The following is a 14,023-nucleotide window of genomic DNA, read 5'->3' on the forward strand; positions in this document are numbered from 1 at the left end:
TAAACATTTGGGTTAAACACAGATTAGAAAGATATTGATACCTACTATTTAAATAAGGTTTTATTTCTGAAATCGCATGATTTGTTGAAAAATTATTTAAGACATAGTAAAATGTCATAAAACATTCAAAGCCGTTTTTCTCGAAACGATTTTTTTTTTAATTATGACATTGTTGCAGCAATTGAGCGATATACATATAGATTTAGTAATTTCAATTAACGAATACTTGATTGATTCAATAATGAATTAATTCAGTAAATAATAAATTCAATACCCTTGAAGTACTAAGGAATTAATTGAAAATAATTCTTTCGCATCTTTGGTGTTAATAACATAGAGAATAGATATAGAGTGTAAACTCTCCTGTCAAAGACCTAACTCAGTTGTCAGAAACCTAAGTGGTGAGAATGTATTAGTAGAAAACAACACTCGTATGTGTGATTATTTTGAGTAATTTTTTTGAGTTTTTTCTGGATTCCGCTCTATGTTTCTCTATGATTAATAGCCCCAAGTGATTTCAAAAACGAATAATTGGCAAATAGGTGTTCTGAAAATTACACTATTTTGTACATTGAAACAGGTTTGATTAATCGAAAGTAACACGATGTATAGAAAATAATAATGATTGTGCTCGAAAGCTGAGAAGCTCGAAAGCTGAGAAGCATTCGAAATTTATTTCGACTACGAATGCGAGAATTTGTCGCCTGATATCATAAATAAAAATAAAAAAACACACATTACTTTCCTTAGTTGCTTTAACATACAGATGCATGTTTTCCTTTTTATTATTTAATAATTTTGTATTAAAGCAACACATTTTATAAAGTATATTATTTAAAGGGAATATTGTTGTTGTTGTTGTTTTCATATAATATTAATGTATGTATTATAAAATAACTGATACAAAAAGTAGTTGTAGTAGTAGTGATTGATTTAAACAAATAATTTATAAAATATAACTAAAAAAAAATTACAATTTATAAAAAAAATGCTTATAAATCTTAATTGTTGCTGACTTTTTTCCTCAGTTTAATAGGGTATGTTTGTTTGTTTTATGTTGTTTTGGAACATACACGACGACGTTCACACTCTCACAGTAAAATTGTATGTAAATTATTCTTAATTAACTTATTTATTACCACCGCCATAAGCGTAAACAGGTTGGAAGCCTTCACCATCATCACCCTCACCATCTTCGGAATCATCACTGTCGAAGGTGTTATCGGGAATATCGTACAAACGAATCATGGGCTTGTTGGGATCCTTCATAATCAAATATTTACCATCCTTTTGCTTCATAACAATATCGATGATGCAACGCAAAACACCCCAAGCATTGTCCATGCTCAAATTGATTTGTGTGGCAAATTCGTGGGGCTTGAATTGTTGGGTGCCCAAGATGACGTGACGTGAGGGATCGCGGGGATTGATACGTGAGACATAACCTAACTTAAGTTGATCTGAACCGGCCAGCACAGCTTGTACAGTCCATTTGGCCAATTTGCAGGCATTATTACGCAATTCATTGGCCAAGACAGCACCACGTTGTGTATCCAACTTTTGACGCCATTCAACACCATTTGCCAATTTCGAATCCCATTCGTTCAGAGCCTTAATGGACAAGAATTGTGGTTCATTGTTGGGTGTTTGTAAGACACCATCGTGTTCGCAACGTGCTACCAACACAATATCACTACCCAAATTCCATTTCTTGTAACGATAGCCAACGCTGGCCACTTCAATATCTTCGCCTTCGGTAATGAACGGATTGGCCTCTTCAAATTTGTATTTCGCTTCATTGGGTCCTGTCTTTAACACTTGCTGACTGAAGTTGTGATTGATGAATGTAGCTTCGATGGCCAGATTACGGGGAGAATTGGGAGAGCTATCGTCATCGGTTGGTGGTTCGACCGAAGACTCATTGACAGTCAATAAATCGAATTCAGTATTGTCACGCTTGTCCATGAAGATTTTGTCACCTTTAAAGAGAAAATATTTAGAATTATTGTTAAATATCTATTAATAAAATAATAAACAGTTTTAAAACTATAAACGAGATAGATAACAAAAAGCAATAATTCCACTTTTTAAGTTTTTAGCTAAGTAATAAGTAAGTCTGTATTTATTTCCCCAACTGACCTCAAAAATGTCCAATGGACGCTGAGACAATACGTTTTTGCAATAATTTTTATGAATAAAAATAATTTTATACAAAAAAATAATGAATTAAATTTAATTTTAATGTAATTCATTTCAAACCAAAATTAAACATTTACTATAAATATCCTACTGACTAAACTTAAATTTATTCATTTATCTAAAAAATTGTAATGGACTCTGATAGGTCCATTACAATTTGTTAAACGTGGAAATAAAAAAAATGGTGTTTTTAGCAGCATCGATAAAAAAATTGTTTTAATTGGAATTTACTACCAGCACCAAAGATTTTTTTAGATTTTTCATCTTATTTGCTTAATTAAATAAAATTTCTAAAATAATAAAATATTTTAGTAAATTTAATATTTACACTAATTTTGGTCAAAATTTTGACCTGAAACAATTATCTGAATTTCAAAAATATTTTTTATATCATCCCTTGCATTTTTTTCACTGTTCTAATGGCGATTTTACATTATTTTCTGTACAATTTATAATAACATTTGACGCATAACAAAGTCAAATTAAATTAATACCTATAATAACACTTGTAAAAATACAAATACTCACCAAATTTCTCAATCACAATATCCCATGAGTAATTTGAACGAGTCGAGCACATAATGGTGGCCAAAATGGCATCAGTGGCGAAAACATTACCCACAGTCTTGGACAAACGACGAATGACGGGATCATCGATGGTGGTAACAGTGTGGACAATACGGTCAATCTTTTGCAAAGATTTCTCATTTTTGACATTGATGCGATCGTAAGTTTTGTCATAATATTCCAAAATACCGCAAGTAGCAATATCCTCACCCTCCTTGATGTTGGGCAAGGACAATTTCATCAAACGTGGGAAGTCCATTTCTTCGATTGAAGTCCAGTCGGCACGTACAGCCACTGATGATTCACGCATCTTGGGAGGAGCATTGCGAGAGCCAAACTTCTTGTTGACACCACGACGAGCATCACGAGTTTTATTATTTTTGCCACCCAAGGTGGTCATTGCATTGTTAAGACCACCGCGGTTGCTGCGGCCACGTGAATTTCTATTGAAATTTCTTTAAAATATTAGTATTTTTAAATATAATTGAGAAAAAAATGTGCAAAAACAAACCTTGATCCACGCATATTACGGAAACGTCCACGTTGGTGAGGTGGTTTCTGAATACGAGCGGTGTCCACCAAATGGAAGGTAGTTTCGTCTTCTTCATGATAATAGGCATATTGATTGCCAGTACCAAAGGAAGAGGCATACTTGTCTAAAAAAAATTAAATGTGAAAGGAAAAAAATTTTATTAAAAATGTTCTTATAAACAGCTGTCTTTTGTTTATTTTTTCATTTTGTTTTGTTAATAGTATTCTTCAAAACGCCTTTGCTTAATTTCCCTTTTGCGTTAAATGTCAAACTAAAAAAAATTGCATAAGGGAAATTTTTTGTTTTTGCACGGACAGCCAGTCACTCCAAAAAATGGCTGCCACATATTTTGTTGTGTGCACATAACCTCACTTTTCGTATGCTGAATTTTAATTTCACTTTTTTAAATTAATTAACATTTTTGCAAAACACTCACTTTGATATTTTTTATCATTATTGGAAGTATTGGTCCAATCGCAAATCTTGCCTAGACGATCGCTTTTACTGAATGGCTGATATGGCACATCTTTAAAATTATCGGGCAACTCGCATGGTCCCCAGCCATTTTCATTGAACTGCACCGATGGCTTCTCAAAGTGCAATATCGTCGCTGCGGCATTTGGTTCAGTCATTGCTTAATAGAGTTTTCAACAATTTTCACTAGTTTTTTGTTTAATTTTCCACAAATTCAAAGAAAATTTAATTTTTCTAATTGACCGGACCCAATTGACGTGACAAACGTGAATACGATTTACGAAAGAAAAGAAACATGAAAAAACGTAGCATTGCCAGATTGAATATTTTTGTGTATTAATAATGTGAAGAAGGAAAGAAAGAAAAAGAACAAAAATAAAAAACAATGTGATGAGGGAAATTTATTTTTTTGTTTATAAATTTGTTGTTATTTTTATTTTATGATTGATTAATGAATGATAATCGATTTTGTTACGAAATAAATAATTAATATATTTAATTTTAATTAAGTCCTACTTTTTTTGTTTGAAATAAAAAAAAAACGAAACAAATCTTGACGGGACAAAAAAACATTGTTGCCAGAGTTATTTAAAAAAAACGCAAAAAACATGTGTATTGTTGTCAATAAAATAGGTGTGTGTGTGCATTACTTTTTTTCAAATGCAATAAGTATGTTTGGCATTTTTCTTCTAACATGAACATCAAGATTATCCACTTGAGGACGAAATCTATCCTTTAAAAAAATCTGGAATTTTTTTATTTAAATTTCTTTCAGACTTCGACAATAAAATAATAATAGGTATGTGTTTTTTTAAGGTGGGAAAACTAAATTTTTTTATGGAAAAAGTATGATGTTCATTAACATCATATATTATTAAAAACTCTTTTGCAGGAGTCCTGGTCATCTTTTTAGTGGTAAGTTCTAGTTCTTCAACACTGGGAGGAAAAAAAAAATAATTATTACCAAATAAATCAATCCTTTTTTGAATAGTAAAAAAGTCTTGTTAGGCGATTTAACTAAAACAGAACTTCAGGAGATGTGTGTTGATATAGTATATTATGTCCTTTAACTAAATGAGGGCATATCAAATACATACTCTAAAAATATCATTCCTAAGACCCCTTTCACACTAGGCAATCCTTAGTTTAACAATAACTAACCGTCTTCGACAAATCCTTGTTTAAATTTTAAATACACCTACCTATTTTATTGTCCAAGTCTGAAAGATTTATTTAAATTAAAACAAAATCAATTCTTCATTCTCATTTTAGAAAAAGTTTTCCTTATTAAAAAGTTCGAAAAAAAAATTCCTTATTTTTAATTTTTTTTTTTAAAAAGTAAAGCACACACCTATTTTTTTGATCACATGTGTGGTATATAGATAGAGACATTTTTTGACAGCTGTTTTTTTTTGCTAAAACAGTGATGGCATTTTTATGTTATGGTACTTTTTTGGTACCTGTTTGTTGGCTATTCCAAAAAATTTACTGACTGACATCATTGCCAGGTTGAAATTTTTTAATATTTTCTTCATCATTCATTCAAAGTATGTGTTTAATTTATACCAGGTGTGTTTGGTGAAAAACTACATACACACACTTAAGTTTGGGTCACACATGGCAAATATTTGACGAAAAAGACGTAACCGCTAAATAAAATATACATATTTTATTTCTTTTATTTAAGACAATTCAAAACAAATATTTTGTTTAATATTATTTGATGCTGTTTGATCTTACAAAACACTTGTAAGAGTAAACACGTCAATCAAATTTGTGCTAAAAAAGTGGTTACGCTTTTTTGAGTAAATATTTGCCATGTGTGATGAGTCAATTTTGACTTCGTATTTAAAAAATATAAATTATATGAATCTTAATCGAAATTTACAACACAGTAGGATTTTTCTCGCATAAAGTTTTATTTTTCTTCTTTAAACTTGCATTCGCAGAAAGTTTTTATTTTTTATACTATGAATTATAATTGTATTTACGAATGAAAACACACAAAAGTACCCCTTTCCTCTTCTCTTGCATTTTCTTTCATGCGAGAAAAATCTTACTGTGTAAATGGGGACTAATAAAATTTAGTATAAAAAAAGCCGCGAATCTTATGAAAATTTGTTATAAAAACAGCCAAGATTCCTAATGGAAATTTGGTATCAAAAGAGCAACGATTTCTTTATGGAAATATGGTAAAAATTGCTAAAGAAATTAAAGGCCAATAAAAATTGGCCCCTATAACTACCTATCTAGAGTAAGTTCGGTTTATGTTGCGAGAACTCGTTGTATTTTCGTTGTAATCCTAAAAAATAAAATACATACATAAGTAAGTAACAAAAAACAGTCATTCCTTTAACTGGTTCAAGAGAAGGTACTGCATTTGGCATGTAGTTCTATATAGTTGAATATTTCTCGGGACATACATAATTTGCAAGTTTTACGTTTTCTTTAAAAATTTAATAATCCCCCAAAATTTATATTGGGGATTTATAATATCCAATGATTTTTTGAGGAATTATTTCATATGAAATAATCCCCCAACTAAAAAAAAATTAAATAATACCCCAAAAAATGAAAAAAACCTCCAAAAATCTTTGTTGTTGCTCTCTGTAGTAATTTTTTTTGGGTGATTATTTCATCTCTAGTTATTTAATTAAAAAATCATAATAATAAATTTAATAAAAATTTCAAAGTGATGAAATGTGCATACATATGTATTTAAAAAAAATAAAATTGTTTTTATTTTAACATTTTTCTAAAGTAATACCAAATTTTTCTTTATATTTACGACAAAATACTCTAGAGAAATTATGTAAAATGGCACGTTGCTTCCAGGGATCAAATACCTAAAAGATAAAGAACAAAATAAAATAAATACAACAACAGCAGTATGAAAAAATAAAGAGGGGAGTGAATGGTTGATTGAAAACCAATAACAAACCATTCCTAACAACACTTACCCCTCCCAAGCCAATTGAGGGCACAAATGAAATTTCTATTGCATCCGTTTTATCGCCATATTTTTTTAAAATGTCATTTATGTTGCGTGTATTTTTACATTTTTTAGCATCGCTTACATCAATATCCAAACGTTTGGAGCACTAAAAAATAGAATAAGAAAGACATTTATTTTTGTTAAGGGACTCGCACTTACTCCCATAGAAAAACATAGAGCGGAAACTAGAAAAAAAACTCAAACAAAAAAATTGCTCAAAATAATCACACATACGAGTGTTGTTTTTGTTTTCACTTAGTTTTTTTATACTAATACATTCTCACCACTTAGGTTTTGAGACAGCTGAGAGTTTCCGATCTATGTGTATTTATCTATGCTTACTTACTCCTTTCAAATTATTATTATTTTTATGAAAAATGTAAAAAGTATGTACATATGTAATGGTATAAATTGTGTATGTTATTCAATCTAAATCTAGTTCTGTTTTCATTACTACGCCTCAAATCTATTTAGGGTATAAAGAATCAATAATTTTTTTATCCATCTTGTCTTTTTATACCCTTCGCCATGAGTGGCGAGGGTATATATTAGTTTGTCATTCCGTTTGTAATTTCTAAATTTTTCATTTGCCCCACAAAGTATATAAATTCTGGAACGTTATAGATATCGAAGTCGATTTATCCATGTCCGTCTGTATGTTGAAATCAACTTTCCGTAGCCCCCAAATAACATATAAACATGAATACATCAATTTATCGGGAATTCTTCCGGCTCGGATGCTAATTAAAATCGGCCCACAAATGACCTCGATTTTTGATCTATCTGGATTACTAAGTCATTAATGCATAAAGTTAAAAATGCATTCCAAATTTTTATTTATTGTTTGTTGGATATCTGTAGTCTAGAAACATTTATGGATGACAGTTGGCAGTATATTTTTGCGCAACACTAACTGAACTCATAATCTGTTGCCTGGAGTCATAGATACTGAAATTAACTATTTTATTCTCTGTATAACAATACGAACTTTAATGAAGATATTGTCAGAGAACTTTCAGGAAATTTAAAATGGTGAAGTGATTAAGGACTTCAATCACCTCAAATATGTATATCTGAAAATGAAAGAACTTAATTTTAAATTATATCCGGAAATTTACCAAAATATGTTCTGTAATTTCATATTCAGTGACAATGAACATCCTTTAATCCACAATCACTCTATCGGCAATAACATGCGAAATTTTGTGAACTTTTCATTCATAATAGTTAATTTTTTTCGTAACAGCTGCTTATTGTATACAAAATTCCATCTACAAATTTTACAAGATGGTGAATTTTGTCACGTGAAATGGGAACATATTTCATGTGAAATATTGATTTGCGATAGTGGTGAATATATCCGCTAATGAACCTAAAGAAGCTAGGAGTTCCCCACAACTATATTAATTAAACGGGAATTCCACAAATTATATGACTTAACGTTAAATGTTCTTGTGATTTTGGATTTTGGAATTTATAGAAAAAACAAATTTCATATTCTACATACCACATCAACATCAGTGGAATAACCATTTAGCAAACAATTGAACATTTCCAATTGTTCTTCGATTGTATTATGCTCCACAATACAGGCATGCAGAGCATTCAATTCACACTCCCGTTGGCCATGTTGACAATAGAGATTGGTTATATTTGTAGCGGGATCTGTCCATACCTTAAAAAAAAAGAGTTTTAAAATTAATTTCGATTGTATATTTGTGTTGTTTTACAATAAACTTACACCAACTTTTCCATAGGGTATGAATTCCAAGTCCGTATAAGGAAGCCATTCGTTTGTTTTCATTGAGGTATAGATTTGATTGCGTATAAAAAGCATACTATCCGGACATAGGGTTTCATAGAATATTTCCACTTGCAGCTTTTTAGGTTCTTCCGGAGTTGTGGCCTTAAATATAGATAGAATTTTAAATAATGTTTGAATATATTGTTTTTTTTATTAATTTATGTTATTTTTATAATAGAATATTATTAATATTTAATCCTTTAATTCCCAGTGGAACATAGGGCAGCAACAAATGTTTTCCATTGTATTTTATCATTACATAACAGTTTCATCTCACTCCAGGATACACCATGCTCATGTAACTCGTTCTCAGTTTGTCGTCTACAAGGTCTACCAGGTCTCCTAGAACCTTGAGGGTTATATTCGACGGATCGTTAGCAGGCTTTCTCATTGTGTGTCCCAGCCAACCAAATTTACGCGATCGTATACTCAAACCCAAAGGAACCTGATTCGTTCTATTCCACAATTCTTGATTTGATATCGTGGCTGGCCAGAATATTCTAAGTATACGCCTGAGGCAACGTTTGCGATATATTCCATGTTTCGCAGCCATATAGAAGCACAGATTTCACATTGCTGTTAAAAACCTTGACTTTGGTGTGAGTTGAGATATTTTGCGATCTCCAGAATTTGTCTTGCCTTTCAAAGTCTATTCTGAATATCTTCTTTGCTACCCCCACTTTTTGAAACTATACTCCCCAGATAGCAAAAGTTTTCAACATCATCAATGTGATGTCCCGAAAGCTCGAAATTAGTGTTGCATGATGAATTTAAGCGCATTGATTTGGTTTTGTTGATTTGTAAGTCAGCTTTAGCTACACATGAAGCAAATGCTTGGATCTTGGATTTGCATGCTAGAGAAGCGGTGGGATAGAAGACACTTTATCTGCATAGTCGATATCATCTAACCTATCGTAGAGGCCCCACGAAATACCATGCTGCATATCCATAGAGTGGTTCATAACTACGTCAAGTATTATGTTAAACAATAATGGAGACAAAACGCAGCCTTGACGGACTCCGACGCTTACTTTGATGGGTTTGCTTGATGAGCCCTCATGAAGTATAGAGCAGTAGGCGCTGTTTTAGAGCTCCTTAATTAGCCTAATTATCTTCTCGGGAACTCCTTTGCATCTAAGAGCTTCCCATATCACATTGTGTTGTAGTGTGTCAAAAGCACGTTTGAAGTCTACGAACACTAAGTAAAGGGGTGAGCGCCATTCTTCCGACTGTTCAACAATTACCCTCAAGCTGTTGATGTGATCAATACATGACTTGTTTGGCCTAAAGCCCGCTTGTTTTCGTCTTAGCTGTGGTTCAATGACGGTTGCAATGCGATTTCTACCGTCAGGAAGTTTCTCATTTAACCAGAAACTCGAAATTAAGAGTTTTAGTAACATCGTTGTTAGGGTAATGTTTGCTTTTAGAATCTCTGGAGGTAATCCATCAGGTCCTGCAGATTTACCGAGCTTCAGACGCTTAATTGCAGCTGTTATTTCTGCGGATGATGGTGTTGCGATGTTTATATCGTTGTTTACGTTAGGTATGTGATGCATTGGATCGCAATCACATATTGTTGTAGATACTGTCGGAGTGACCGACAGCAGTTGAGAGTAATTATTCTCCCACAACTCTAGCTGTTGATCTTTGGCATAGATCAATTCACCTTGATCATTCCTCATAGGTTTTATACTATATTATTAAGAGAACTGAGAATATTAATTAAGAGAACTGCAAAAACTCTTGAAGATTGCTTAGCAATGCTAAGTTAGCTTTGGGTTTAAACATTAGGTTAACATAAGTTGTGTTCGCGTTCGTGAAAATATGTATAAATTATTAATGGAAGTTACGGGATTGCGTTCGTTTATTTTTCTGTTGAAATTTTTTAGACGCAAAACTATTTATTCCTCCATTAAAAAACTATTTATTATTTCTCGATTAACAAAATGATAAGTATAATCATCCTTTAATGCAGACATCGGCAGAGCGTAAAATTGCATTTGCACACTAACACCACTTCATTTTGTATTTGCGTTTTTTGAGTAGCGCTCTCTGGCATTCAGTGCACTGAAACAAAAGTTTGTAAAGTTGTTTGCGAGAAAGATTTCTTTTATTTTTTTTGCCAATTACGTACGTGTGAAAGAAAATAAAACCAGAGAGCTCTTAAGGTGGCTCTTTGCCGATGTCTGCTTTAATGTATGGTTTGATAGCAGAAATAAATTGGTAAATTCACCCACTTTAGGTCCTTTGCAAGAATCTTACTAAAACGCAGCCATGAAACTCAATACTACGACAGTGGCTTTGGGATCGGAGGAACTTTAAGCTGTGTCGGTGTACTCTTGACACAACATTAACACAATCATAGAAATCTCCAAGGCAATTTACTTGAAATCTTCACTGATGCTTCGAAGACGAAGGTGTCTGGGGAGGCTTTTATATTGTATGGAATGGAATGCTTCTCTCTTTTAGACTACTGAAGTGCTCTTCAGTCTGATATCTCAGTCATGATAATGCTTGCAAATGAATGATGTTTTACAGAATTAATCTTAACATACATAATCTTTATAATATTTGAATCCAACATGGTTATCAAATAAAATCTAAAGCAGTCTAACCCATTACAAATCGGCGGGAATTCTGCCCACAGGAAAATTTAAATCGGTCAAAAAAAGTTATATAGTCCCGGTGTCAGGTCTAGGAATCGAGATATATCGATTTGAAGTTAGTAAGTATTGTATAGGGGAAATTGTATTTTTGTATCTTTTTTCATGCATTTTTACCATCTAAATGTTCGAATATCGTATAGTGATGTTCAGCAAAGTTGTTAAGCTCAATACCGACCACAACATAGTCAATAAAAGAAAGCGATATTTTTGATTTCCCTTTTTTATACACATGGAAAAATCGAATATTTGTGAAATAGGACACTGCGAACTAAGTTTTTCCTTTTTATTTGAGTTTAAGAATTCAAAGGATAAACAATTCTCAAAAAATATTTGATTCCAAAATGTATATCAAACAACAGCTAACAAGGTCAGCTATCGTATAAAGTTATATGTTTTCCCATTGATTCAAAAATAAGTAGAAAAATTATTTTTTTTTAAAATTTGCGTGAAAATTATATTTTTTTGAGTGTTTTTTAAAGAAAATTAAAAATTAATTTTTACTTATGTGCTGTTTTTCTATAGCGAACGAGTACTTTGAGTGGAAATTTAACATGTGTTTTGTTATTGTAACAAAAACAAAATACATGTAAAACGTCCACTCAAAGCGCTCGTTCGCTATTGAAAAACAGCACATTAGAGGGAAAAAACGTATAACCTAGAGAAACATAGAGCTGAAAAAACTCAAACAAAAAAATTACTCAAAATAATCACACAGGTCTTTGACAGGAGGGTTTCCAATCTTTGTTTTTAGCTTTTATTTGTTATCTATTTTGGGATCAACTATACATATTTATTTTATATATTTTTTTGAAAACTGTATATCCTTCGAAATTTTAAAGTCCATTTAAATGAACATCTGATGTTAAGTTTATAGGAAAATTTGTTGGTCGTAGAAATTATGCAGTTATACATCAGAATAGATTTAGCTTTAGTGTATATGTATGTATGTATGTATAAATTTTAAAATGTCATCCAAATAAATAAAATTAATCTTTGAAATATTTCTTTTATACATTAACCCCCATTTTCTCAATATCTGGTTATCGTTTTTCGTAACGATAAACCCCCAATTAACATTTTTTTTTGTATGAGAACTGCCAGTTTATCGTCACGATAAAAAATAACCAGATATCAATTTCATTAAGTTTGTTAATTTTTCTAATTAATAAGAAAATAATTAATTTCTTTTGTTCGATTTAATTTTTTATTTGTTTAAACTCACATTGACACAATTAATAATATTAATCACCAGCGCACAGTAGTAAACAAACGATAATAAAACAATGGATTTCATTTTTGCAAAAACAAAAAGCACCAAAAAGATCTTGAGAATTTAATCTAAATACGATTTAATAACAATAATAAAATTTAATTAAAATGCTTTTAATTCTGATTTTGTTCTATGCTACAAAAACGTCTCGTCACAGCGAGACTTAAGCTAAAACTAAATAAATCCCAGAAAATTGTGTGTTTGAAAAGAATCTATTTTTTCCCCCACATTAATCTTTGGTTTAGCAGTGATATATATTTTTTGTTATTATTGTTGTTGTTGTTAAACTATTGTTAGCTCTCGAAATAGAAATTTATTTTAATCTATTCTACAACAAACACATTGTTACAAATAAATATTTCTTTCTTCCACACTCATATACAACATACATATGTTAAAAAAAATTCAAATCATAATACCAAATTACTCACACATGTAGTAAATATCTAAGTATGTATGTAAGTAGTAAGTACTTAATATTTGGCAATTAAATTTGTACTGTTACTTTTTGTTAAAATTATAATGCACAGTGGGTTTAAGTGAAAGAAAAAATATATATTACAGGCTTTTCTAGAAATTTAGCCCCGTAATCCACAAGAAATTCCCGTTAACCCTACTTTAGAGGCAAAATATCAAATAACTCATCAAGAATAAAATTTTGTACATTTAAAATTGATGCTCACAATTTTGAAAACATTCACCCTAACTATGAAAGATATTTCAATGTTAATTTTTGTTAAAGTCGACTTTATTTTAAAATAAAACTTTTGTTTTTATTTGAAAAAAGCTTCAAAACTTTTTTCAACATATACATTCAAATAATTGAGAGCGTCTTGGCAACAAATACAACAAACAAAAACATAAAACAAATTTCAAATATAAAAATAAAAATGTTGTTTTATTATTTCAATTTTTTGAAATTTTATTATATTATTTATAATTATTTGAAATTCCTTCTTTTTATTTACATTCATTGAAAAATATTTTCAATTATTTGAATGTATATGTTGGAAAAAGTTTTGAAACTTTTTTTAAATAAAAACAAAAGTTCTATTTTAAAATAAAGTCGACTTTAACAAAAATTAACTTTAAAATTTCTTTCATAGTTAGGACGAATATTTTTTTATTGTAAAACGACTGACTATGTCAAAGGCTTTTGTAGTTAGGCTGATTAATTAAACTAAAACGTATTCATTAATATTTTACTTAGAAAACAATATAAACATAGTTTTATTTTTACATAAATTGTCTGGCCGATACCTTGAAATAAGTAATTAAATAATCAGTCGTCTCTTCTGAAATATTTTGCCGTTCCCTTATAGATTCCTTCGTCGTAAAATTTGACAGCCTGTACCTTGAAATGTTTTTCCGTCCATACAATCTTGGAGCACTCTTATGTATATAATTCAATTACACTCAAATTAAATGAATTAATGAGTAAATATTGATTACGACATACGGACATGCATGTACTTCTGTACATAACTTCTGAATTCTTTTATTTAAACAGATTGTG

The 14,023-nt window shown here is 30.7% G+C and overlaps 2 protein-coding genes across 3 annotated transcripts in view; both read right to left on the minus strand.

Annotated features, from left to right (window-relative positions):
• Window positions 1-12,599, minus strand: part of LOC135963798 (GILT-like protein 3) — a 30,879-nt gene extending 18,280 nt beyond the window's left edge. The window contains exons 1-5 of the mRNA XM_065515785.1: window positions 12,460-12,599; window positions 8,509-8,673; window positions 8,275-8,442; window positions 6,733-6,873; window positions 6,515-6,618 (exon numbers count right to left, since the gene is read on the minus strand). Coding sequence (XP_065371857.1) covers window positions 6,517-6,618; window positions 6,733-6,873; window positions 8,275-8,442; window positions 8,509-8,673; window positions 12,460-12,531 — 648 coding nt within the window. The 5' untranslated portion in view covers window positions 12,532-12,599 and the 3' untranslated portion in view covers window positions 6,515-6,516. The remainder of the gene's footprint in view (window positions 1-6,514; window positions 6,619-6,732; window positions 6,874-8,274; window positions 8,443-8,508; window positions 8,674-12,459) is intronic.
• Window positions 742-4,065, minus strand: eIF3d1 (eukaryotic translation initiation factor 3 subunit d1). Of its 2 annotated transcripts, none has more exons than XM_065515780.1 (4): window positions 3,735-4,065; window positions 3,278-3,422; window positions 2,728-3,221; window positions 742-1,979 (listed from the first exon to the last, which is right to left on the minus strand). In XM_065515780.1, the coding sequence occupies exons 1-4, from the start codon at window positions 3,928-3,930 to the stop codon at window positions 1,129-1,131; spliced, it is 1,686 nt and encodes a 561-aa protein (XP_065371852.1). In that variant the 5' UTR covers window positions 3,931-4,065; the 3' UTR covers window positions 742-1,128. The 2 variants fall into 2 exon arrangements, with proteins under 2 accessions (XP_065371852.1, XP_065371853.1); XM_065515781.1 differs by having other exon boundaries at window positions 2,728-3,209; window positions 3,735-4,064.
• Window positions 12,600-14,023: the final 1,424 nt, after the last annotated feature.

The sequence above is a fragment of the Calliphora vicina genome, chromosome 1, assembly GCF_958450345.1.
Source record: "Calliphora vicina chromosome 1, idCalVici1.1, whole genome shotgun sequence".
Classification (NCBI taxonomy): Eukaryota; Metazoa; Arthropoda; class Insecta; order Diptera; family Calliphoridae; genus Calliphora; species Calliphora vicina.

What these genes read in the sequence shown, in the direction of transcription:
- eIF3d1 (XM_065515780.1), bottom strand. Translation starts at nt 3,930, where the DNA reads ATGACTGAACCAAATGCCGCAGCGACGATATTGCACTTTGAGAAGCCA. An exon ending in TAATGATAAAAAATATCAAA is followed by an intron (nt 3,423 to 3,734) that starts GTGAGTGTTTTG and finishes AATTTTTTTTAG; the next exon opens with ACAAGTATGCCTCTTCCTTT. An exon ending in CGTAATATGCGTGGATCAAG is followed by an intron (nt 3,222 to 3,277) that starts GTTTGTTTTTGC and finishes AATATTTTAAAG; the next exon opens with AAATTTCAATAGAAATTCAC.